The sequence below is a fragment of the Coffea arabica genome, chromosome 8c, assembly GCF_036785885.1.
Source record: "Coffea arabica cultivar ET-39 chromosome 8c, Coffea Arabica ET-39 HiFi, whole genome shotgun sequence".
Taxonomy (NCBI): domain Eukaryota; kingdom Viridiplantae; phylum Streptophyta; class Magnoliopsida; order Gentianales; family Rubiaceae; genus Coffea; species Coffea arabica.
Window position 1 is genome coordinate 6298953 of NC_092325.1, and position 26081 is coordinate 6325033.

The following is a 26081-nucleotide window of genomic DNA, read 5'->3' on the forward strand; positions in this document are numbered from 1 at the left end:
CAAATAATATTTCCGCAATTCAATGCTAATTGCTATAACTTTGTTTCTCAATTTCTTTTGTCCCTGTGTCTTGTTTTCTTTGACTTTTTCCAATGTGTGTTTCCTTTTCTTTTCCAAAACATATACGCAGTGTTTTGAAAACCAGACCGGACCGGCCGATTCGACCGGTTGAACCGCGAACCGGCCATGGCTCCGGTCCGGTTCACTGTCAGGTTTGACTTTGTCAAGAAACCGGTCAAAAACCGGTCCGACCGTGAAACCGCTGAACCGGATTTGAACCGGTTATTTCCAGTTTTTTAGTTTTCCTTTTTTTTTTTTTTTTTTTTTTTGCAAAATGTAGTTATCAAGATTCGAACTCAAGACCTTTGTAATAGAAGACCAATGTAGTAACCGTTGCACAATCACATCTTATTAGTTTTTTTTGATAACTTATTTATATAAAACAAACACTCATATTTCTTTTGTTCCATTTTTTTTACAAAATATTATTCTTTCATGACTCTTTCTTTTTAATCTTCAACACACACACACACACACTCTCTCTCTCTCTCTATCATCTTTTCTTTTGCCACTCATTTTTTAATCAAATCTCTTTATTTTTAATTTATTGATGTTTTCTTCCATATTTTAATTTTGTTTTTGTCCATTAAATTTAAAAAAGTTAAAAAAGAATTATTTTTCTTTAACCCAATTTATTTAATACCACAACTACTCACTTTTATCTCATTTTTTGTTTCTTATTAAATTTGCATTTCTATTTTCAATTCTCTTGATTTTTTTCGAACTCCAAACTTTCTTTTTTAAATTATAAATTTAAATTCCAAAATGTAAATTAAAATTTAAATTCACAATGTCTAAATTCTCATAGACGTGAATTTTGTATAATTTCAAATATTGTGATATTTTTGGATTATATTTAAGATTTTTTTGGTAGATATAATTGAAATTGAGATGAAATTTATTTGTTTTAACTTATAATTTAAAAAATTTATTTTTAAAAATCCAAGTTATTCAAAAATAGTAAACTTTTCATCATATAAAGTATTAAATTATCCATTACATGTCTTATTTTGTGCACATATATATTTATATAAATTATTTTTAAAAAAATTCATTGAACCGAGGTTGAACCGGTCCGACCGGTTGAACCTCGACCCTTTCACTTCACCGGTTCGACTAACGGTCCGATTTTTAAAACATTGCATATACGTCGAATTCTTTGGTAAAGACACTGAATAAGCTTATTGGAAATCATATTCTGCTCCGTTGGTAAATTTAATTCAAAAAAATACATTCTCGATTTTATTACTGTACCTCGGTGTATCTTCAACCCATCTCAAAGCCTCAAACCACCTCTATTACAGTACAGATATCAGATATGTTGATGTTAGGTAATTCTTTTGTCATTTTTTTTTCTTTTGCCAATAAAACATTCTCGTGCTAAATCATTTTATCTTTATTGTTATCATGTCATTTTTGTTACCACTTCGAATTAGAGCTGCAAACGAACCGAACTGCTCGTGAGCCGCTCGAGCCAAGTTCGATCAATATCGAGTTCGAGTCGAGTTCGAGCAAGTATATATATATATATATATATATATATATATATATATATATATATATATATATATATATATATAAAATTTTTTTTTAATTTTAATAGTAAAATTACATATATATATCCTTAATATTTTATTATTTATTAAGAAAAAAATATTATTTTATTTATTTTTTTAAAAATAAAATAATTATTTTTTATTTTTTTCAAGTTCGAGTTTGAGCTTGAAATTGTAAGCTCGTCGAGCTCGAGCTCGAGTTCGAGTTTAATGAAATTATGTCGAAATTCGACTCGATTAGACCAAAACTCGACTCGACTTGACTTGTTTGCAGCCCTACTTCAAATCAAGCTCATGAACATGTAACTTGGTCGCAAGACAATATTTCTGTAGGGGAAACATAACATAGAACCTACACTCATGTTTCTAACCATCATTTTCAAAGTACTCGTTTAGATCTAATCCCGTGTGCCCCTTCAATCAAAACTTGTGTTAGGCCTCCTTGGCCTTGGAGATAAGAGTTTGTATTTTTTTTTAGGTGGTTAAAAGTTTATGTAATTTCGATTCCGATCATTATCATCAATGCACCATTACATTGGAGGCTAAATTTGAACACATAATTTTTGTTGAGCAAATGATCTGACCTTACTAATTGATTCAATTTATATTCACGATACGAGTTTGTATGTATGTTGTGCATAAGTGCCTTCCAACCTTTTTCTAACGATCAATATCAAATCTTAGAGTGCATGAATACTCACAAGCATATGCATAGTTAAATTAGACAAGGGATCTTTACTTAATTGGCGAAAGGGAAAAAAAAAATACGGCTTCTTCCGTCACAAAAACCACCATAAATAGATAACGGATAATATTACAAAAAATGATACATTTACGATGTACAACTAATTCACTAAAGATATCAAATGTCAAAACAATAATTAATCATGTAAAAGTACCCCAAAAAAAAAATCTAGTGAGTCAACTTTAATGTCCTACATTTAAATGCAAAATATTTCGGTACACAAAAGATTAGGGTTGTCCAATAATTTATTCTTAAGATTCAATTGAAGACTATTGAACTCATTTTATATATCCATCCAACCTAAGGATCCGTATCATTCCATCGGTAGGTGCAGATACATTTCAACTTGGCATATATATATATATATATATATATATATTATATGAGTTGAATTTGGGATCTTACTTAGAAATTGCCGGCATGGACCTCAACACGCCATCCCTGAGTGCATTTTAAGAAGAGAAGAGGTCTATCCATGCACAAAGAGAAGAAGAAGAGTTGAGCTCATTATACATGGAAAACTTTCAAAAGCCAAGAATGGAAAGCTCTCAAAAGCCACTCAGCATTACAATGGGGCAGGAGAAGTCGTGCAAAACTATAGGTTCAGCGGTTGACAACTCCGGTATGTGGTTTTCATTGTAAAGTTTTTGCATCAATTACTATGTTCTTCATAAACTATATGTTCAATCTTCTATTTTCTCTTTCACATTGTTTTTTCCTATTCTCTTTCACACGTTTAAAGACTTTATGATGTTACTGAAGTTGCAACACATTTGTTGATGGTAAATGCCCTTGCTTGAAGAAGATGATTACTTGTTGAAATGAAAGGACCCCTGCCTTATGATCTATACCCTTTCTTGAGTATCAACTGATGTGGGATTCTGGCCCTTCTCTTTATATCACCACCGTTGAGATTTTGTCGAAATATACTTTGCAGAGAGTTTAATCATCAAATGATCTGGCTTAAAGTGTGTGAATTCAAAGTTGTAGATTTTAAGTGTTCATTTGATGATACTATATTATGTGCTGGTCTTTGTATCCATGATATTGAACATAGACAGACCACTAGATGACATGTTTGAGAACTTACCATTTTTAAAGTTTATTACTGCTCTTAGCCTTTAGTGGTCTGTTGCTTCAAATTCGTCCCATTTTTTAATGAAGTAGACGCAGATAGATACGGCCATCCACAAGCTGCATATTCCTATGAGTTCAAACTAGGTACAATAATTTAATTGAATCTTAATAATTACTCAAACTTGATTTGAACTCGTCAAATTTTTAATCCAATTTGAGCCTGTAGCACAAATCGAGCTTGAGCTATTCTTTTAAGGTCTCAACTTATTATAAGTGTAATCTTAATGATGAACCAGTTGATTTAAAAACAAGGAGTTGCATTTTTGGGCTTCTTATCTTGTCTAGAGTCAAATAGTGCACAAGCCAGATAGGCTATCCACTTGGTCAACAAGTTAGGGGGAAAAACTCACATGAAACCACCTATTTAAAAAAAAAAAAAAAAACCAATAAACAAAACAGCAGAAGAAACCAAAAAAAAAAAAAAAAACCCTTTGGCTTTGGATTGGTTGCCTAGGCCACCACGCTCATAAAGATGGGATCCCTCCCCTTATCTTCCCATCTCTCTAATACAACCCTTGTACCCAAAAAAAAAAAAAAAAAAGAATATCAAAAGATAAATAAAAAAAAATTGACTTGATAGCCATATTTTCACCTCACAAGTGATGGATTCTAATATGGAAAGTAGCCACTATATTCATCCCAAGAGAAATTGTATTGCAATTCCACTCTTTAAAGCTAGTCTTGTAATTGATTTCTCGTGATTTCTCATGTGATCTAAGAGACTAACTGAAGAAGGAAATAAACAGCCATGTTGATAGTTGATTTGAGATCCTTTTTTTTTTTTCTTTGGATACTACTTCAATGGTATATTGAACTTATTCTATGTATAAATGTTCTTCCCCTGGTTAATTTTTCTCTCCCATTTTTGGGCAACCTCATGGTTCAAGTAGTACAAGATGAAGGACATATCGTAGCCATGATGTGGATTTGGTATTCGTGGTAGGTAATTGTTAGTCAATTGTAGTTTAAACATGTTACCATTGACTTTTATGTCATTCTAACCTTTTTTTTTAAGCTATCAATTAGAAAATCAAAGCTGAAACCTTTTATGGAAATGTATGGATAAAAATCTTTTATGATTATCAGTCTATTTGGATGGATAATTTTATAAAAGCTTGGACTATAGATGTGCATATTATTAAAATGTTTGATTTGATGTTTTATTAAGAGCATTTGTAATGTGTTTTTGATGGTGTGTTTTTGAAAATAATGATAAAATTCCTCCTCTACCCCTCCAACACGCTCCACCCGCTGCCTCCCCCTCCTACTCCCGTCCCTTTACTTCTCCCCTCCTCCCCCGCACCTGCCACCCTCTTCCCCCTCCTCCTCCTTCTCGTCTCCACACCCTTTCCCTCCTCCCCTCCCTTTTTTTTGCCCCTTCTCCCCCCTCCCCTTCTGGACCAAGATTGCATGAGTATAAGATGAAAATAGGGTGAAGTATGAAGAAATTCTAGTGAAAATTCTTGAATTTTTGGCGCCAGGTTTTCCTATACACGAAAACTGACAAGGCTAACTTAAACAATTTTCAGATGTCGTGCAAGCGGTGGTCAGAAAGACACCTCCATCTGACTACACATTAAAGATCGACTCATTCTCTTTTCTTCTTGAAATGCTCGATAAAACAAATGCAGAGAGTTATAGTTCAAAGATTTTTGAAGCTTCTGGTTACTACTGGTAGAGTTGATTAACTAATCCTTTTTTTCAAGACTACTCTTCCCGTTTCATAAGCATATCATCATACAACATTATAATTCTTAATTTCTTAATTTATTTTCCCAATTTCATGAAGATCTAATCATATCTATGTATATGTATATGGACTTCCATTTTCATATATGCTGAAAATTATTCTATTCTATTCTAGGAAATTGCATCTTTACCCACGGGGTGACATAAAGAGAAATGGATTAGGATTCATCTCCTTTTACGCGAGTATCCATAACAGTAGTGCCCTTCCTCTTGGCTGGCAGATCAATGCAAACATCGAGTTTTTTGTGTATGATCAGATTCGAGGCGAGTACTTAGTTTTCCAAGGTATTTTTCTTAAAGTTTCTAAATTATGTTCTTCACTATTCTGTTATTATTATTATTCACTTTTTTTTTTGGGTAATGTACCATTTTTAAATAATGTGTTTTTCGTGTAGATGTTAGCGGAGAAGCAATACGATTAAATGAAATGAAGAAAGAATGGGGCACTGCCCAATTGCTGGATCTCAAAATTTTTCATGATCCCACAAACGGGTTCCTTCTTCATGACAAATGTGCATTTGGGGTGGAGATTTTGGCCGAAAGATATTCAGGCAGAGGAGAGTATTTGCCTCTGCCTGCGAAGATATTCAGTACGTACACTTGGAAAAGACAATAATTTTATGTCTTTTTATTACTATAATGGTTAAGAATCTGTTCATTTATCACATTTTTACTACTTCAACATCATCCTTTTCAATGCTGATGGTTTCAATAATTTCTTCTTCTTTTTTGTGTTTGCATTTGTTTTCCAATGAAATTCCAGGAAGGTGGTTCTTTTTCCGAATGGACACCAGATCCAAGAAGGGAAAAGCATTTCCCTCTCTCTAATGTCAGCTCATGAAGACACTAATTTTAGAACATATGCAGAATACAAATTGCGCATAAAGAGCCAGATGAATGGCAAAGATTTGGAACGTACAGGTAAACCTATTTATGGTTTTTTTTTTTATTGTATTAACATAAGAATTTTATCCGGTCTAGAATTTTTCTTTGATTTAGACTACTTTTTTTTTTTTCCTTTTTTGCAGCTAATCATTTGTTCTCACTGTTTGGATGATATTAAAGATTCTTCTAAAGGCTACCTAGTGAAAGATACTCTAATTGTTGAAGCTGAAGTCACTCGTATCTCAACTGTGAATGATTTCTCCTCAAAATGAAAGGGCTCATCAAATAGAGGCATGGATCCACATCTCTTGTTTTAATAAAATCGAAGTGAAATTTGAATTGTGAGCCCCTTAAATTATTAAATTATTAAGTATTGAAATCCTAACATTTGAAAGTATTTTGCATTAATTAAGTGATAAGTGATTGTTTTGAATAAATTTTGTCTAAATTGTTCAGAATCACCTAATTAATTAAAATCTTCTATTATTTGTTATCATACAAGTCAGAATATATTAAAGTTTGAATCTATTAAATTTAATTGTTGAATTGAATTATCAAACAGAAGAAGTGAATGTAGATACATTTTCTCCTTATGGAATTATGTACGTAGACTCCTGTCTTCACTCTTCCAAGATTCCGGTTTTGTTGCCTTATCCATTTCAATATTTCCCGAGATATTCTCCTTTGTTTCGGTTTTATTAATTATCAACTTAATTGCACCAAAAGAAAAAGCTATCTACGACTTCGGCATGACAAAGTAATGATTTATTAAAACAGGAGTGGAACAAGCAAAATTCAAACATATAACACTTAATTAAATTTTTTTTTTTTGTCAAAATAACACTTAATTAATCATTGTGGGCAATTCGTCTTTTCACCGATTCCATCCAACTGATCCAAGACACTCGGCCAAAGTCACAGAGAAGGGGGCTGTTTGTTATCTGGCCAAACTTCAGAGTTTATTTGGTAGTTTGGTTAAAATTCAGGGGAGATAAATATAATTAATCCATTCTTTTAAACACACCTAAAGGTTTTTTTTTTTTTTTTTGTTTTAAACATCCCACAAAAATACACCAAAAAAGTACACCCAATTCAAGAAATACTGGTTATTATAAATGAAAATGTAAGTCAACTAGGCAAGAGAATCCAGGCCTTGATTGGCGGTGACAAAGAGTTTCATCTACCAAGAAAAAAAAAATAACTCCATCAAAATCTTCAGCCGCAAGACAAAAAACTGACTGAAGTCATGCGGCACTAGAATGGGTGGCGAAAATCCGATTATCGGCCCAAACTCAATTATGCATGCAACCCTCGGGAGGCTCTGGTATCCTCTAGTTTAGGCTTTCTATAAAATCTTTTTTTGGTAATTTTTTTTTTTGGTTCTTTCGCTAATTGAAATTGAAGTAGTTATTTACCCAGAACGGTCATTTTTTAATTAAAAAAAGTATTTGTGTTCAAACAAACTCACCTTTGTCCAACCAAGAAGATATTATTTATTATTTCTTTTCAAATGATTAATCGAGGCCTATAAAAATGCGAAATATCGGCTACATGAAGAATTCATCATGACAGTGTTTGGCGTGTGATGGATATTTGAGATCAATTAGTTTGAGTTAAAACCCACAACTTATGGCAATTTTATTAAGATGATTCGATGATGAATGATTGTACAGATGCTGCTTATTTATTTATTAATAAAATAAGGGTCGATATCCCTTTTTCGTGTACAGGGTTTGCCAAAAAAAAAAAAAAAAAGAACGGTTGTTAAAAATTCAAACATTATTGAAAGGTAGGTGGTGATATATGGTATAAAACTAAGGTATTTGGATTTGGTGTCAATGGGAGTTCTTAGTGAACATATTGTAATGATTTTGAGATCACAGTTCTTTTTAATATCACCAAAATTGGAAGTTTAGGGCTGGTTTTAGCCTTTAAGAGTCAATGATTGAGTTAAAAATAACTTGAGAGTTGTATCAGTTGACGACTGCATTAGAACTCTGCACGAGTGCACCACTTGATTTGAGTGCTTTTTCTTGTGGCTTGCATTTGGCAGCCAGAAATATCCCTTTGTGATGAAAACTGCACCAAAAAAAGACTCTTGTTATAGAATGATTTCAAATTTTAGAAAAAATTTAGAATTTTCTGTGTTTTACTTATTAGAGAGACGGACTATACCCTCACAAAAATCCTCAGAAATCATCACACCCCACCACAATGTACTATTACTGCATTGAAGTAGACAGACAATTTGATAATGACATTTTTTTAAGAACTTACCGAGTTTTAAAACTTATTACTGCTCTTAGCCTATGATAGTTTGTCCCTTCAAATTCTCCCCCACACTTTTATGTAGTAGACATAGACGGATAGGGCTATCTATAAATTGAATTAAAACTACTTTTAGAATTGTCAAAGTTGAATAAGTTCTATAAATGTATAATTATTTGTAAATGGGTATAAATAAGTGAATCAAATCAATCCACTACTCACAAATGCAATGGATTTAATTAGATACCTATTTAGATCCATTCAAAATTAATGGACAGGTTTGAGCGAGTTATTGAAGGGTAAATTTGGACAAATTGATATAATTTGATTCTAATTGACACATCTAACTTGCCTATTCAACTGAGAACCGACTAGATTTACCGTTCGAATCAATTGATTAACCCAACAAGGCAAAAACCAAAAAATCTAGTTACTTCATCTACTTTTTTTTTTATAGTTTTCTAATTTTTTTTAAAATTCATTAATTTCTTTAAACATGAGTTTGATACTAAAATCACTTAGAGGCTTTATCTATCTCTAAAGTTGACTCTTTTTTAATTTCTCTAAACTTGACCTATAAACAATCTCAACAATTATAAATGTACTTATTAATTATTTATAATTTAAATTACAATCTTAATTTCTATATTTTGTCAAATAAGTCTCGTGAATTTACTTACAAACTTATCAATTTGCATTTAAAATTTAAAAAAAAAAAAACCATCACGAATAAAAGTAGTATATGTGTGTGCGTGTGAAGAAAGAATAAAGGGATGCGGAGGATATATTAAATGAAACTACCAATGATATCCTCCCAAGTGACAATAAAGCCCACCCACTGAGGATAAAATCGTCATATCAGATCAGGCGCACCACACCTCCATCGTCTATAAATACCCCTCTCGGGGTCCAAGACGAGTAACCCTCTCTTCTCTTCTCTTCTCTTTTCTCTTTTTTCTATATCCTAGTTCGTTGCTTACTTCTCTTGCATCACTTAGTATCGACCACGACAAGAAAAAACTCTGCAAGTCCCCACCACTTCAATGGCAGAGGAGTCAAAGGACCTGAGCCTAATGGTGCCTGCAGCTGTTGGCAGTTGTGGTATTCCCGTTAATCTTTCCTGTTGTATAGTTTTTTCAGTGATTTTGCTTTGCCAAGCTTTTTGTCGAAGCATAATTTATTTTATGCTCTATGCGGACTGAGTTTTACGTTGAAACTGAAAGATTCTTTTTTGTTTATGTGGTGGGGGGGGGGGGGGGGGCGAGAACATTCACCCAAGAAAACTTGTTGTCTACCTAATTAACAAAATAATTTTTATTTTTCACTGATTGAATTTATTTATCTTCACAAATTTTATGGAGGAACTAGCTTCAATTATTCAGTAACTATGTATATGGTCTTTGACGGGTTTTTAGATTAACCGTTTTGAGTGAAAACTTCTGGATCATAGCCATTAGTGTGATCAAGTACTACTCCAGTCCTGAAACTTCTATTCCTATTCTAGTGTATAAAATCAAATAAAAAAAAAGAGGAGGAATATGGTATATCTGAAACTAAGGAGAACGTCGAAATTTGATGATCTACTGTTGCAAATTAGTTTAAAACCATCAAGTTTTCAAGTTAGTATTGGTTTAATTTAGCTTCCAAGGTCATTGAATCAGTACAAAATAACTTTAGGGTTGTAGCATTGACTACCCACTGATTTTGGTGCTTTTCTTATCATGATTATGGATTATGCCCCTGTTAATATCTTATAGGTTCCAAGTTCATACCTCACCACAATACCACAGGGCCATGAAGCTAGCTAGTCTGTTTGCGACCTTTTCTTGACCAACAGCGATCCAAACCTTTCTGGAGTCGCCAAAACTCAGTTCAATTAATGGCAGGAACATTGGTCAGGAATAGTGAGGTCCATAGCTCAACTTTTCAATCTGCCCCTTCCCCTTTTCCTTTTCTCCTTTGAAAAGTCAGTAGTCACTTTTGCAAAATATAATATATATGAAAGCATCCATACCTTGCCTGGTCACTTGTTTTGCAAGTTAAATGCTATGTGAAACTGTGTCCTTTCCAGAAGAACTGTAAAAATTGATTTACAATCTTTTCTAGCTAATTGATTTTGCCATACATTGGTTCTTCCTTTTCTAGTCCTTCCAGAGCAAGAATATTCTTTGTTTGACGGTAAACAATCAATAATCTACTGTAGTTCAAACAAGTTATGCATAATTGCAATACGGTTTGGAAACCTTTTTCTTTTTTTGCCTTTTTTTTAGCTTTCCCTCTATATTGTAGAAGTAATAAAAGGTCAGGTTCCAATACTTTTCACCTTTACCACGTCCCAAGCTTCATATGCAACTACTAGTTGACCATGAATAAACTCTCATATTTCCATTAAGAAGATTTATTATCAAAACTCATACCATAGGGCGAGCATTTATCTTGGAAGTTTTCCAGCACCTAAAAGACATCAGACTCAGAAGGACTGCATAAATAGGAGAACAACATATAGTGATACAAGGACTGACATCTGGTGCACCATTTCCAATTATTTATAGCATTTTTCCTTTACTTTGTTGTTGATTCAAATCAATAAGAAGAAGTAACCTTTCATCTAACTTTGCAGATTTAATGAATGCAGTGGTCAGAAAGGCGCCTCCAGCTCACTATATATTAAAGATTGACTCATACTCGTTCCTTCTTGCAATTTTGAAGATTAAAGGAGCAAGTTTTTACAGTACAGATATTTTTGAAGCTAGTGGTTACAAATGGTTTAGTGGATTCATCTTTTCTCTCAAAGATTATGCCTTTACAAATTATCCTATTAAATGCATCACAAGATTAGTTGGACTTGAAATGGAACCAGCCACAGAATTTCAGAAGGATAATCAGTTCAAAGAATATTTCTTATTCTTTTCAAAGTTTTTTAACATTAGTCATCTCTAAAGAGTGATTAGGATTAAACATTCTTACATTGTCAGTGCAAAATGTTTTTAAACAACTGGCTTTAGATGCATGCCATATTGTAAATGAAAATTTTGAAATTTGAATAAAGAATGTGTCATGCAGCCATACCCCATAGTGTAAAACAACTTTATGCTGACAGTGTGAAAAAGATTAAGCGATAGCAATTATATGTACCTTACTTCTTATGCTCAAACAATTACTTATTTTCACTGGAAGGAGGTTATATTTCTACCCTGATGGTGACAAAGAAAGATATGGAGAAGGATACATATCTCTTTATGTGAGCATTGAGGATACTAGTGCTTTGCAACTTGGCTGGGAGATTGATGCCAATGTCAGATTTTTTGTATATGATCAGATTCGAGACGAGTACTTAATGTTCCAAGGTTGTGGATTTTCTCAACCATTTCCAATTGTTTTAATTTTTCTAGCTTCTGCATAGCTAAACAATGGTTTTAGTAATGATTTCTTTGTAAATTTTCTTGTATGTACTATGTAGACACAAAACGGTTGCATGAAATTAACAAAGAATGCGGCATTGCCCAATTGCTGGATCTCAGCTATTTCAAGAATCCCACAAATGGCTTCCTTTTTCATGACAAATGTGTGGTCGGAGTGGAAATTTTTGCAAATATATATACTGGTGTGGGAGAGTGCTTGCCGGTGCCTGAGAAATTCTACTACAACCCCTACACTTGGAAGATCAATGACTATTCTAAGTGTGCAAATGTTCTCTATTCTGAAGTTTTGGTCCGAGGAAACCACCACTGGTCTGAACTCTGTTATTGTTTTTTGTCATCACAAGAACTCACTATTGTACTAATGAAAATTGGGATTTAAAATGGTTTGATTCTACGACTTCATCTGCAATTTCAGGAAGCTAAGACTTTGTCCCAAAGGAGACTTTGGGCAGGAAGGCAAATGCCTATCCCTCTATCTGGAACTGGTTGAATCAGAACCTGCTACAAGAATTTACGCAGATTACAAGTTTCAGCTAAAAAACCAGGAAAGCGGAGAAGATTTTGAGCTCACAGGTGAACTTCATGATACTTTGTTGTGTTCAAGATAGATGTTACGTTTATTCAGTTCGAATAAATACTACATAATTTCTGTTTGATTAGACAACTCTGCTTCTCCTTGCAGGTCTTGACGTATTTTCTTCTTCAACCCCTAGTTGGGGTTTTTCTGAATTTCTTTCCATAAATGATGTTGACGACTCTTCCAAAGGATTCCTCGTTGAAGATGCTTTGATTATTCAAGTCGAAATCATCCATATCTCAGCTGTTAAAAAGTTCTCCTAAGAGTGCTTTACATACATTTATGAAAGGGGTAAAACATTGACAATCGGACAGTTCAGGAGTACTGAATACCTCTAGTTAGAAGGAAACTCTCTCCAATAGTGTTTAGATTCAAAATTCTTTCTTGGAGCAGGCTCAAGTTTTTCATGATTTTTCACTATGCATAATTATCTTCAGTGATTGTACTTCCACCTAATTGGTGGCTTTATCCATTTGGGAGCTTTTTTTTTCTTTTTTTTTTTTTGAGTTCCTTTTCATGTCACCTATAACATTAGTTCAACTGCCCGAAAAATGATTGAGCTATTGCATATTGCCGAATTCCTGACTCCACTATGATAGGATCATTCGTTTTGTGGTTTGTTATATTTGTAATTATATAAATTTCCGGGGACAAAAAAAGATTCCCGCGGCATGTTAGTCCGTTCTTCTTCGCCTCATTTTTCTATCTAAAGCTTCTATCATGGTATCAAGAAATCACAACTCAATGAGTTATAGGTATCATTGTGTATCTACTTGCTACACACCATCATATGAATGCTCAAACAATTAATTCTTAGGTGATAAAGAAAAAAAAAAGAAACAACAATGTGAGCTTCGAATTCTTCGACTATGATAACATTCTAGAAGAGCGGTTAGAGTCTTGTTTTTTGTGTGTTTGCGTGTGCATTTTGGTGGGGGTGGGTGGTGGAAGCTTTACATGATACATTAATTAGAGACAACTTATCTCCAAGCATGAGGAAGTTCTTTATTCTGATGTTATTCTTCAGGAAAATTGCAACAGGTGCGTATTGATTCTTTCTTTTTCTTAAAAAAAATATCTGTCTTCATATTATTGCTTCATAATTTGTTAATCCCAACTAGTTTTTGACCAATTGGGAGTCTATAATTTCTAATATTATAGTTCAAGGCTTTTATTTTTTTGTCCAAGCTCAGAAGCTTTAGGGCAAGAAGCCATAAGCTTTTCCTCTGTACATCTAGAATTAGCTGAGCCAAGAACTGCCTTAAAATATATGCATAATTCAAGCAGTTGTGACAGGTTGTCAGCCTGTGCAATAATAAAAATCTGCTCAAACTAAAAGTAATTTCTGTAGATAGCGGTGAGCAGGGTCGAATCCACAGGGATTGGGAGTAATTGTTTCTTTTCAAATTCACAGCGACAAAGGGGGTGTTTTGCGCAGAGAGTGACAATCAAATAAATGCAAATAAAATCCAAGAAACTACTAAAAATTAAATAACAATTTACTAAAATCAAATGAATGATAACTAAGGATCTAGCCAAGAAATAACTTCAGCAATGGTTCACCTAATTGATCATCGATGCACAAGCCAATTCCAATTATTTACCAATAAATATGTTATAACTGTCAAACAAGCGATGACAGTCAACCCCTCCTTACTGTGTCGGTGATTAAGGTACGCCCGTTAATCACTGCTCTAATTGAGAAATAATCCTAGGTACGCCCGTAAGATTTAATTTCCCAATTGCCTTACGTATTAGAGGAGCCCTATTCTAACCAAATAACGCACTACCAGGGTTATTTCAGATTAGCTCGCATATCCCCCTGACACAAACCTAATCATGCCAGCTGTCACTAATTTAAGGTAATTAAACAATTACGGATTTAATGCCCTAATTGATAATAGATTATCAAATTAACTAATTATCTGGATCCAAGACAATCAATTAATTAAACAATCATAAACACTGTAACCAGGGAATATGCGAATACCAATAAATAAAAGCAAAATATAAAATTAAATCGATCTCACAATTTTAGACGACCCAAAGCATCCGTTGTTCCTTGACTAGAAAAGCAGATTTAGTTCATCCCGGATGCGAAAAAACCATACAGATTTGCAGAGATAGCAACGGCCATCAATTGGATAAATTCACGTCGTTGCACTACTATCGAAAAAGTAAAGCTAGAGGAAGTAGTTCATTGCTTTGTTTGGTCTTGACATCCGAGAGAAGAAAAGCCAATACGAATCCAAAAGAAAAGTCAAAGTAAAACTAATAACTACTAAGTATTGTCTGACATGCGTAAGAATCAAAAGCAAAGGAAAAATCCTAAGGAAAAGTCAAAGGAAAAACTAAACTAAAGGAGACAGCCAAAATCCTCTACTCCTAATTCTCCTTTCTATCTAGTAGTCTCCTGTGCGGCGGCTCTCCTTCCGGAGAGGAAGCCGTCTCCTTGAGGTTTGCTTTCTTTTTTCTTTTTCTAGTTGCTGTCTTCGGTCAAAATTATCAAAAGGTCTTGCATCTCCTTGTTCCAAGAATGCCCTTGATTGCCTGCTATTTGAACTCTTTCTCGATAACTGTCAAATTGGCCTTGATTGTGACATTTTTATTCTACTTCCTGAAATAAATGTAAATTACGAAAAGTGAGTAGAATCTAATAATTAATTCACATTGGGTTAGTTAATAGAGGAAATTAATAATAAAATAAATGATAAAATCGCACCATATCAATTCCCCTCACACTTAAACCATGCTTGCCCTCAAGCATGAGAACAACAAACAAACACCAATATTTGATAGTAGCTATTGCTCTATCCACCAAATTGTCAAGATACCAAGAAAGACATAGATCGAGCCTCAGTGATCAAGATCCAAGAAACATCACTCCGGTTAGCTTCTAAATCACAAACTCCTTCAATTCCAAGTTAACTAATCTAAGAAGAAGGAATGATCGCTTAACATCACTAGCAAATGGTCCAATTATTAACCAAAATCTCAACATTAAATCCATAAATCGGCAAGCTGACTGTTATTATACACTAACACAACCTTCACTTTTTATCACATTTTTCTACTTTTCTTTTTTTTTTTTCTTTTCTCAATAGTAACAAAAGACTTAGTCGCTAGCCATTGGAGCCTTTTGACGCGAACTCCAACATTTTTAGATGAAGGACCCCGGTTACTCAGCTCTTATCGCTATACGACCACGTACTCATAGAAAGTACTATCTTTTTACGCGAGAATCGACACTTTTAGGTGCAGATCCCCGGTTACTCAATAGTAACTAATAGCGGAGTACAGTCAAGTTTATTTATAGCTAAAAATCAAAAACTCAATATAACACAAGAACCAAAAGAAAACTTGCATCAGCTAGCCTCATTTTCAAACGTGGAGAACTAAAGTTAATAACCGGACCACTTCACATGAAAAATGCCAATAATCATTCCCTATACCTAGAAAAGTTAACCAAAAATTAGAAAAGTCAATCAATTACTGATATTCACCAGAGGGATATTTCTGAACTTAACCACATTAACTTGATACTCTTTTATTACTAAAACTCGGCAATAGCAGAAATAGAGGCAACAATCCAACATCAAACTTTGGCATCACTTATGAGCTAATCACTAAAAAGGAAGAAAGAAATTGAACGAGAGGTGGACAAATAGCAAATTAAAATGAAAGCAAAAACATCTAAAAAAACTAAAAAGTAGAAAAACTAGCACAGCTGCTATTCCCCCCGCACCTAGATCCTACATTGTCCTCAATGGAGGAAATAAAGCAATTAAAGTGAAAAGGACAACGAAACTTCTCTCTTGAGTGGCTAAGGGGTCGGCGGGAACGGCGGAGGGGAACAGATGTGGTGAGACATCAATTCAACCAGCAAATGCAAAACTCTATCCACCCAAAATCTCAACAAAGTCTCCAATAATATGCTAAATCCAGCAATATCAGTTCAGGACTTTAGTAATAGCAGCGCAGTCCCAAGCCCTTGGTAGTCAATCAGATCTCTAACCAAATAGAGTTAACAAGTACTCGCACCCTTATCATTGGTGCAAATCGCAATTCAAAATCAATGAGATTTCTATAGCAGAGCAGATCAGTAGTAAAGCAATAGTCCCAAGTATTAATCTAGTCACAAGAAAGATTCTAAACCTCTAAAGAAGAGCAACAGGCGACTAGAATTCCAATGAATAGAGCAAGTAGAGGAACCGTCGGTAGGAACCCAGTCCACCGAAGTCAATAAACAAACCCAGGAAACAAATAAGTCCGCAAATGAGTCAACAAATTGCACAAATGATCAGACCAAAATCACAGACACTGCTCCTCCAAATCAGCAATATAAACCAACATCCAAAATGTCCTCAAAAACTCGATTAAAAACTACTAATGCCAACAAGGAATGCAGTTGCCGAATTAAATCAACCAAAATTTCAACAAATAGCTCCAGTTGGCCAGTCAAAATCTTAATTCAAAATCAACAATTTCAATGAAAACGGCTTAGATATTGGACACTACAAACGCAGCCAACCAGATAGAGGTACCAAATTAAGGTCCAGTTACTCCACCAGTACCACAGGTATAGCAAAATAGCACAATAATACGAAGGAAAATAGCACAATTGCTAGCACTGGTGCACCGCACAGTTAAGGCAAACAACCCAATTGCCACTCCAATCTACTGACAAACCCCCAAATGAATCCAATACATACCAAAATTTGGGGATTTAGTAGCAAATACCTCTCCCAGTGGCCGAATGAAGAAACTGGGGCGGTAGTGGCTAAGAAAAAGAGGCGCGGCAGTGGAGGAGAGCTAGTGGAGCGCGCGGGGTCGCAGCTGAAGGGAGAGCTGCGGGGTGGCCTGCGCGTGGTTGGTGAGCAGCGGCGGCGCACGAGCTGGTCGTTGTTGGCGGAGGCGCGAGGTGGGTGCTGCCTCTGGTGCTGCTGGCGGTAGCTCGTGGTGGAGGCATTGAGCAGCGGCGGCGTTGACGCTCCTCGTGGCCACGATGGATCGACGGCGAAGAGAAAACTGGTGAGGGGAAAGCCGCGGCTGGGGTGGGTTGAGGGAGGAGGCGGCGGAGAAGAAAGAAGAAAGAAAAAAAAGAAGAAAGAAAGAAAAAGAATTTTTTTTTGCTTTTTTTTTTTAATTTGGAAACTTAAGCTACGGTGATAAGAAAAAAAAAATTTTGTTTTTTGTTTTTGTTTTTTTTTTAAATCAAATTTTTTTTTTTACAAAACTCAACTTTGAAATGCAAAATTAGAAACTGACTAACCGGTTTTGAGTTTTTCTTTTGAATGCTTGTCTTTCCCGCCAACGTGATGTGGGCACGTGACAAAGGCACGGGATAGGGAGCTCTTCAGGTCGCTTGACGTGGGCACGTCATGAGAGCAAGAGAGCTTTCTGACCATGAACTCTTCATGGGTCATGACGCGGGCGCGTCATGAAGATCGAAACTCTTTCTAACGATTCTGATCGTGAGCTCTTTATACGTCACGACGCGAGCGCGTCATAAGGGCAGGAACCCCTTCTGACGATATCGACCGTGAGCGCTCCATGCCTCATCACGCGGGCGCGTCATAACAGAAGAACACCTACAAATCAGCAAAAACGAAAATTGAAACCCAAAATCAGTCAAATTCAAGGAAAATATATTTAAACTATCCCACGAAATCAAACAAACAATTAGAAAAAACAATTGGGTTGCCTCCTAATGAGCGCCTTTCTTTAATGTTTTTGGCTAGACATTATCATGTTTTGTTCATAGAGGATAAAATCTTATGGCTCGTCTTATTGCTTCATCCTCTATATAGTCTTGATAACCCTCGTAAATAGAGTAATTCTTGGACACACAAGTTACGGGCTTCCATGGACTAGTAAATGGCGCTAAACAAGTCAACAATGATCTGCATTCTCCACTCACTCCTCCCTCACTTGCATTTATTGCTTTAAGATATTTTGCCATCGCCATTCTTAATTTATTCCTGCCATGAAATTCAAAATTGTCTGGTATAATAAAATCAATTTCATTAACAGGAATTGAAGAGTAAGAGTCAAGAGAATATTGATGAAGGAGTGGAGGAGATGTCACCGCATTTGGAAATTGTTCACTGGATTCGTTCACTTGAACGAGATGATCCTGGAGTCTCATGTCTTGCACTTCAGCTTCCTTTTCAACTGCATTTTTAGATCCGTTTCCTTGAAACTCTTGCAGTTCCATGTCATTTGGCCGGATAATTGCACTCTCATCTCCTTCAAGATTGATATTGGTTTGTGAGGGCAATTCTTCAAGGTGAGAAGCTAATCGCTCTATCCTGGATGTCAATTGACGCATTTGATCCGCCAGGTCGCGAAGGCTCGCTTGTGTCTCCTGATGAAATCGATTTGTATTAGCAATTAGTAATTCCATCATTTCTTCAAGAGACATACCTGACACGGAGGATGATTGCTGAGACTCTTGCTGTTGAAAATCCATTGGCCCCGTCGCATAATTAAAATTGGAATTATCCCACCATCCTTGATCATATCTGTTTGGATAAGAGTCATACCACGTTTGAAATCGAGGTGAAAAATCTTCAAAAGTATCAATCGGAGCACTTAGATTATCTTGAAATGCGGGGCATGTGTCGGTTGAATAACCTGAGGCAAAATAAGTTTCACAATTTGCAACAACCCATTGATCATTAGGAAAAACATAAGTCTCATAACCCCATTCAGGAATAAAATCCAATCTATCATCAAAATACGGGATGTTAGCAGCCATAAACTATGTAAAAAAATAAGAGAAAAATAAATTAAAAATGAAAATAAGGTGAACTCAAAAAGAAACAAATAACTAGTGCCAGTCCCCGGCAACGGCGCCAAAATTTGACAGGTTGTCAGCCTGTGCAATAATAAAAACCTGCTCAAACTAAAAATAATTTTTGTAGATAGCGGTGAGTAAGGTCGAATCCACAGGGATTGGGAGTAATTGTTTCTTTTCAAATTCACAGCGACAAGGGGGTGTTTTGCGCAGAGAGTGACAATCAAATAAATGCAAATAAAATCCAAGGAACTACTAAAAATTAAATAACAATTTACTAAAATCAAATGAATGATAACTAAGGATCTAGCCAAGAAATAACTTCAGCAATGGTTCACCTAATTGATCATCGATGCACAAGCCAATTCCAATTATTTACCAATAAATAGGTTATAACTGTCAAACAAGCGATGACAGTCAACCTCTCCTTACTGTGTCGGTGATTAAGGTACGCCCGTTAATCACTGCTCTAATTGAGAAATAATCCTAGATACGCCCATAAGATTTAATTTCCCAATTGTCTTACGTATTAGAGGAGCCCTATTCTAACCAAATAACACACTACCAGGGTTATTTCAGATTAGCCCGCATATCCCCCTGACACAAATCTAATCATGTCAGTTGTCACTAATTTAAGGTAATTAAATAATTACGGATTTAATGCCCTAATTGACAATAGATTATCAAATTAACTAATTATCCGGATCCAAGACAATCAATTAATTAAACAATCATAAGCACTGTAACCAGGGAATATGCGAATACCAATAAATAAAAGCAAAATATAAAATTAAATCGATTTCACAATTTTAAACGACCCAAAGTATCCGTTGTTCCTTGACTAGAAAAGCGGGTTTAGTTCATCCCGGATGCGAAAAAACCATACAGATTTGCAGAGAAAGCAATGGCCATCAATTGGATAAATTCACGTCGTTGCACTACTGTCGAAAAAGTAAAGCTAGAGGAAGTAGTCCATTGCTTTGTTTGGATGTCAAAAGTAAAGCTAGAGGAAGTAGTCCATTGCTTTGTTTGGTCTTGACATCCGAGAGAAGAAAAGCCAATACGAATCCAAAAGAAAAGTCAAAGTAAAGCTAATAACTACTAAGTATTAGGACTGTCAATGGGGCTGGGCCAGCCCGAGCTCGGCTCGTTCGGCCCGACAGAAAGCCCGATGAACCCGATCATTTAGTGAGCCGGTCTGAGTTTGAGCCTAAAAATTAGGCCCGAATTAAATGTGAGCCGAGCTTGGGGCTTATTAGGCTCATACCCGATATAGGCCCGGCCCTTTAATTACCTATATATATAATATTTATATTTTGATATTATGTATAATTATATATCCAAATATATTTTTGCTAAATACTAAATATATATATAAATTACAAAACACAAAAACACATCTAAAGACTCTTTCATGAGCTTTCTTGAGAGCCAATATTAGTAATGCATAACTAAATCTCTAATTTTTCTTATTGGTTGAGTAATTTTTTGTATTGGCATATTATTGGTTGATTTTTTTTTTTGGTCTACAAACACAAAAATCATCAAGCATATTTGGATTTAAATCACAAGATTATAAAAAAAAGTTTCAACTTTTAAAGATGTATTGGCTTATGATTGCATGTTTTATTACTATTTATCATGCATTTTAAACGGATTACATATAAATATTGTTGAAAAAATTTTGGTTTATATACTTTTTAAGAACTATTATTTGTCCATGTTTAGTTTTAATATTATAGTCTTGTAAATGTTAAATTAGTTTTACAACTTAATAGTTATAGTAATTATATTAAGAAAATTCAGGAGTAATAAGTGAGCTTGGGCTAAGCCCGATTAAGGCTCACAACCCGAATTTTATGTGAGTTGAGTATGAGCTTCACATTTACGAACCCGAAACTCATAGCCCGAAGCCCGAAAATGTCTCAAATTAAATGAGCTGAGCTTGAACTCATCAAAACCCGACTCATTAGACCCGATTGACAGGCCTACTAAGTATTGTCTGGCATGCGTAAGAATCAAAAGCAAAGGAAAAATCCTACGGAAAAGTCAAAGGAAAAACTAAACTAAAGGAGACAGCCAAAATCCTCTACTCCTAATTCTCCTTTCTATCTAGTAGTCTCCTGTGCGGCGGCTCTCCTTCCGGAGAGGAAGCCGTCTTCTTGAGGTTTGCTTTCTTTTTCCTTTTTCTAGTTGCTGTTTTCGGTCAAAATTACCAAAAAGGTCTTGCATCTCCTTATTTCAAGAATACCCTTGATTGCCTGCTATTTGAACTCTTTCCTGATGACTGTCAAATTGGCCTTGATTGTGACATTTTATTCTACTCCCTGAAATAAATGCAAATTACGAAAAGTGAATAGAATCTAATAATTAATTCACATTGGATTAGTTAATAGAGGAAATTAATAATAAAATAAATGATAAAATCGCACCCTATCAAGTTGAAATGGACCAAAAGAATGGCAAAGATATGGAACGTAAAGCAGGTGAGCTTCATTACATATGTTTAGTATTACCTACTTTTCTTAGGGGTAATTACCATTGTTATCCCCTTCCTTTTGGTACAATATCCTAATTTAATTGGCTTGACCTCTAATTTGGCGAGTCTACTCGGAATACATTTTGAAGACAAAGGGAAAAAAAAAATTTTACGGCACTTCATTAGAAAGTGAAACAACAAACCGAGTATTGCTGGGATGGATGTAGGGACCTCGCTTGTGTAAATATATGAAAGGGCTACACTGTCTGGCCATAAATCAGTTTTGATGCATGGCTGATCAGGTGGTTATAAAAACATGTGTGACAAGGGGAGAGGGGCAGGCCATCCATTCCTGAACGGTGTAAGAAATTTTTAACAGACTGTAATTCATTGTCAATTACTTGTATATCTTTGTAACAGAGATGTTATATTCAACTCCTGTTCATGTGGATCTGTATATGTTGGTTGAGTCAGAGTTAGTGACGTTTTCTGGTTCTTAAATTTTAAATTTTTGCTTTGTTCGCGAAATCCGAGCCATGAACCTTCAGTCATATGTAAATTGATCACCAATTTTCACTGGAGATGGCATGAGGGAAGGAGGAGGAAAGCTTTACGTACTTAAATTATTGCAGTCTACTCCTCCTGGCTTTATTCCTTTTAGTGATCAGGTGGATGATGTGATTTGACAGCCTAGCAAATCTAACCCTTCTGTCATTATATCTGGCCTATGATGTATTGCAACAAGATTTGCCCATGTCCCTTTGGGTCCTATGTCGAAGAAGGTTGGATACTTCTGAGTTTGGATAAATTGCAGCGTGGGGTATTGTGAATAGAGCTGAGTGTGTCTTATGCAATCAAAGTACTAAATCAGTTAATCACCTCTTGTTTCAGTGCCGGCCATGAATATGGTCTATTTCAGTTATGGGAATGTCGGTCTGAACTAACTACTTGACAAAGTTTATTAACCAGTCCTATCCTGAAGTTTAACAGACAATCTCAGAATTGAGAATTTTCAGCATTTGCATGTGCTTTACCATTTCAATCTGAACACCAGTTTATCCATCCCGTCAGTACATCTCGAACATGGACCGACCAATTTCCTCGAGTCAAGAGGTACAAATTGCCCCTTGATAAGACCCTCAAATTTAAGGTCTCTCAGATCATTCTCCCAAACCTTATTGTCCCCTCGATTGCAGTCGTCTGAGTTTCTTCCATCAATCAGCCTCTGACAAAACAACTTCACAAATTGCTTAGCATCAAAAAATTCCAAATTAAGGAAGATGGACTCAGGTCGGCAAATCAGGAATAAATTATCTATAAGAGTTGAATGGTTTGACTGTGATGAAGATGGTGCTAATGAACAATAGGTGGACAAAGTCAGATCCTCCACCTCTCCCTGAGCTGGAGAGCCCGATCAGCAGTACCAGAGCTAATACTGTCATCTAAGCGTAGCTTGTACTAGCATCTACTTGATGAAGTAGTGGTAGTGGGCAAAGAGTTGAAATATGGGATCTTGTAACCATCATGCTTAAATGAAACCATGCTTGGAGCGTTAATCGGCCCTCCTTCTAATGCTTCGGGCAAGAATTCTAAGTTCGTAAACTTGATCGTGTTACTTGATATATTGATTCTTCTATCAATGTGGCAGCATATAACACTCAAGTCCTTGAGGTTTGGAAATTTATTTACGAGATCCTGGAAAAAACTGTCTTCATGAATTGTTAGGCCAGTCAAGGTTAGCTTTTTCAGATGCAGACACGAAAGCAACTTCAAATTGAACCGATAGGGACAACGGAGGCTAAAAGATTCAAGGTTCGGTGCTTCGACTTCGACAGCTCTGGTGTCATCACATGTAGAAACAACAAACTCCTTGAGACTATCAAGCATATTTTTCACCACCTTAATTTTATACAATCCTGAACAGTCAATGAGATGCATGTTTTCGATCAAGGGACAACTCGATAATATGCTTTGCAGGGTAGCTTCATCCATATGTACCTTTTCTAGGGATAATCTCCAGAAACGATAACAACGGATCTTCATTTCACAGGGAATTGACTGCTTCAACTTACACCCCTTAAACAGAAAACTCTGCAAGTGCTTCAGCTTCAAGAATTGTAAAGAATTCAGGCAAAGCATCTTCCTTCCCTTCTTCTTCGTATGAAGTATAACAAAAACGAAGCTCTTTAACTATTACACTGGCTGTTTCAATTTTACCTATTAACTTATCTATGAAACAAGATGGATCAGGGAAAGAAAAGCACCACATAGAAAGATGGAGCTGCTGAATGCATGCATTATGGAAACGGTATCTCCTCAATGATTTATTTGCATGATCCGTTAATTCTAGTCTGATATGCTCAATAGGTAAATGATACTTTTCAGGGTCATTCCTTAGGGCTAATATTTTACTGCAATCTTTATCATCAAGGTCAAGTTTCAAGACAGGACAAGTATACCATGCACCATACCATGACTTGGAGAGCAGGCTCATCTGGGCTGCTTCGTTTGTGATTAGAAACGATAGAATGTGTTGAATAATGTCTTCTGGGAGCTCCAATGAATGACCATGACCTCCTCCTACACGAATTTTTTGCCTCCTACACGAATTTCTCCTAAACAGGAAGTAAGATAATTTGCACTTTATTAAGATTGAGCCGGTGAAGGCTGTTAATGAACTAGGCCGGGATTTTGTGCATTTTTGGATATGGATCTACAGAATACTTACTCCGATTGGGTTATCTTTGTGAGCAGGATATGGATCATTAAAATATGCTTCCACCATGCCTACCGGACTGGTCTTGGTTAACATAAATACATACGTAAATAATTAAATGGGTTTGGCTAACAAGTCCACACACCATGGCACTTGTTAAGTGTACCATGACACGCACCATGGTACACTTGTTAAGTGTACCATGCCTAGTATTTTATCAAAACCTGGGGGTTTTGGGGATTCATATAGAGTCATATGAATTATATTTTCAATTATACGTTGTCCCTTTAGGACTGTTTTCTTAGAAGCAGTCCCTTAGGACTCAAGTAACAATTGATTTTTTTTTTTTATTCTATTGTGACTGAATGGTTGAACGTACAGGCAAACTTGATTATCTTTAGTACCAGCAACTTTTCTTTGGAGTAATTACAGTTGTTACAGTCCCTTCTTTCTGCTCTTGTGGAACAATGTCGAAGGGCTACATTGTCTGGCCATGAATTGGATTTGATGCATGGATCATCAGGTGTAAAAGATAAAACGATATCTATCACCACATCTTAAAGGAAGTACAAACTTTAAAAATAAAAACTTAGCATATGAGAGGATCGTTTTGTCTCTTAAGGTGGTTAAGTGACAAAAATTAAAGATTAGGAGGTAAAGCAATGTTTTAAAAATCGGACCAAATCGGCCGGTTCGATCGATTGAACCGCGAACCGGCCATAGTACCGGTCCGGTTCTATGCCATTGTTGACTTTGGCAGAAAACCGGTCAAAACCCGGTTGAACCGTGAAAAACGCCGAACCGGATTGAACCGGCGATTTTCCGGTTTTCAACTTTTCCTTTTTTTTTTTTAAGTTTTGCAAAATGCAACTATCAAAATTCGAATTCAAGACCTTTGTAACAGAAAACCAATGTATTAACTGTTGCACCATCACATCTTATTAGTTTTTTTTGATAATTTATTTATATAAAACAAATATTCATATTTCTTTTTTCCATTTTTCTTACAAAATTTCATTCTCCCATGGCTCTTTCTTTTTAATCTTCAACTATCTCTCTCTCTCTCTCTCTCTCTCTCTCTCTCTCTCTCTCTCTCTCTCTCTCTCTCTCTCCTCTTTTCTTTTATCACACTCTTTTTAATCAAACCTCTTTATTTTTAATTTATTGATGTTTTCTTCCATCTTTTAATTTTGTTTTTGTCCATTAAATTGAAAAAAGTTAAAAAAGAATTATTTTTCTTTAACCCAAATTATTTAATGCCACAACCACTCACTTTTATCTCATTTTTTGTTTCTTATCAAGTTTCCATTTCTATTTTCGATTCTCTTGACTTCCTTCGAATTCCAAACTTTCTTTTTTAAATTGCAATCTCTAAATCCCAAAACGTAAATTAAAATTTAAGTTCACAATGTCTAAATTCTCATAGACGTGAATTTTGTATAATTTCAAAATTTTGTGATATTTTTGGGTTGGATTTAGATATAATTGAAATTGAGATGAAAGTTATTTGTTTTAACTTATAATTTAAAAAAATTATTTTTAAAAATCCAAGTTATTAAAAAATAGTAAATTTTTCATCATATAAAGTATTAAATTAGTCCATTACATGTCTTATTTTATGCATATATATATATATTTATATAAATTATTTTTTAAAAATTTCATTAAACCGAGGTTGAACCGGTCTG

At 35.2% G+C, this 26081-nt stretch overlaps 2 protein-coding genes across 2 annotated transcripts; both read left to right on the top strand.

Moving 5' to 3' along the window:
• Nucleotides 1-2898: 2898 nt before the first annotated feature.
• Nucleotides 2899-6404, top strand: LOC113705725 (ubiquitin C-terminal hydrolase 13-like). Its single transcript, XM_072062608.1, has 6 exons — nucleotides 2899-2983; nucleotides 5028-5172; nucleotides 5363-5532; nucleotides 5643-5841; nucleotides 6011-6168; nucleotides 6313-6404. The coding sequence occupies exons 1-6, from the start codon at nucleotides 2899-2901 to the stop codon at nucleotides 6402-6404; spliced, it is 849 nt and encodes a 282-aa protein (XP_071918709.1).
• Nucleotides 6405-9339: 2935 nt separating this feature from the next.
• Nucleotides 9340-12889, top strand: LOC140013252 (uncharacterized). The gene is made up of 6 exons (XM_072062446.1): nucleotides 9340-9501; nucleotides 11021-11165; nucleotides 11578-11747; nucleotides 11861-12131; nucleotides 12238-12395; nucleotides 12505-12889. Exons 1-6 carry the CDS (start codon nucleotides 9444-9446, stop codon nucleotides 12660-12662), a joined length of 960 nt encoding a protein of 319 aa, XP_071918547.1. The 5' UTR covers nucleotides 9340-9443; the 3' UTR covers nucleotides 12663-12889.
• Nucleotides 12890-26081: the final 13192 nt, after the last annotated feature.

What these genes read in the sequence shown, in the direction of transcription:
- LOC113705725 (XM_072062608.1), top strand. Translation starts at nt 2,899, where the DNA reads ATGGAAAGCTCTCAAAAGCCACTCAGCATTACAATGGGGCAGGAGAAG. An exon ending in GAAGCTTCTGGTTACTACTG is followed by an intron (nt 5,173 to 5,362) that starts GTAGAGTTGATT and finishes ATTCTATTCTAG; the next exon opens with GAAATTGCATCTTTACCCAC. An exon ending in CGAGTACTTAGTTTTCCAAG is followed by an intron (nt 5,533 to 5,642) that starts GTATTTTTCTTA and finishes TTTTTCGTGTAG; the next exon opens with ATGTTAGCGGAGAAGCAATA.
- LOC140013252 (XM_072062446.1), top strand. Translation starts at nt 9,444, where the DNA reads ATGGCAGAGGAGTCAAAGGACCTGAGCCTAATGGTGCCTGCAGCTGTT. An exon ending in CGAGTACTTAATGTTCCAAG is followed by an intron (nt 11,748 to 11,860) that starts GTTGTGGATTTT and finishes TGTACTATGTAG; the next exon opens with ACACAAAACGGTTGCATGAA. An exon ending in AGAAGATTTTGAGCTCACAG is followed by an intron (nt 12,396 to 12,504) that starts GTGAACTTCATG and finishes TTCTCCTTGCAG; the next exon opens with GTCTTGACGTATTTTCTTCT.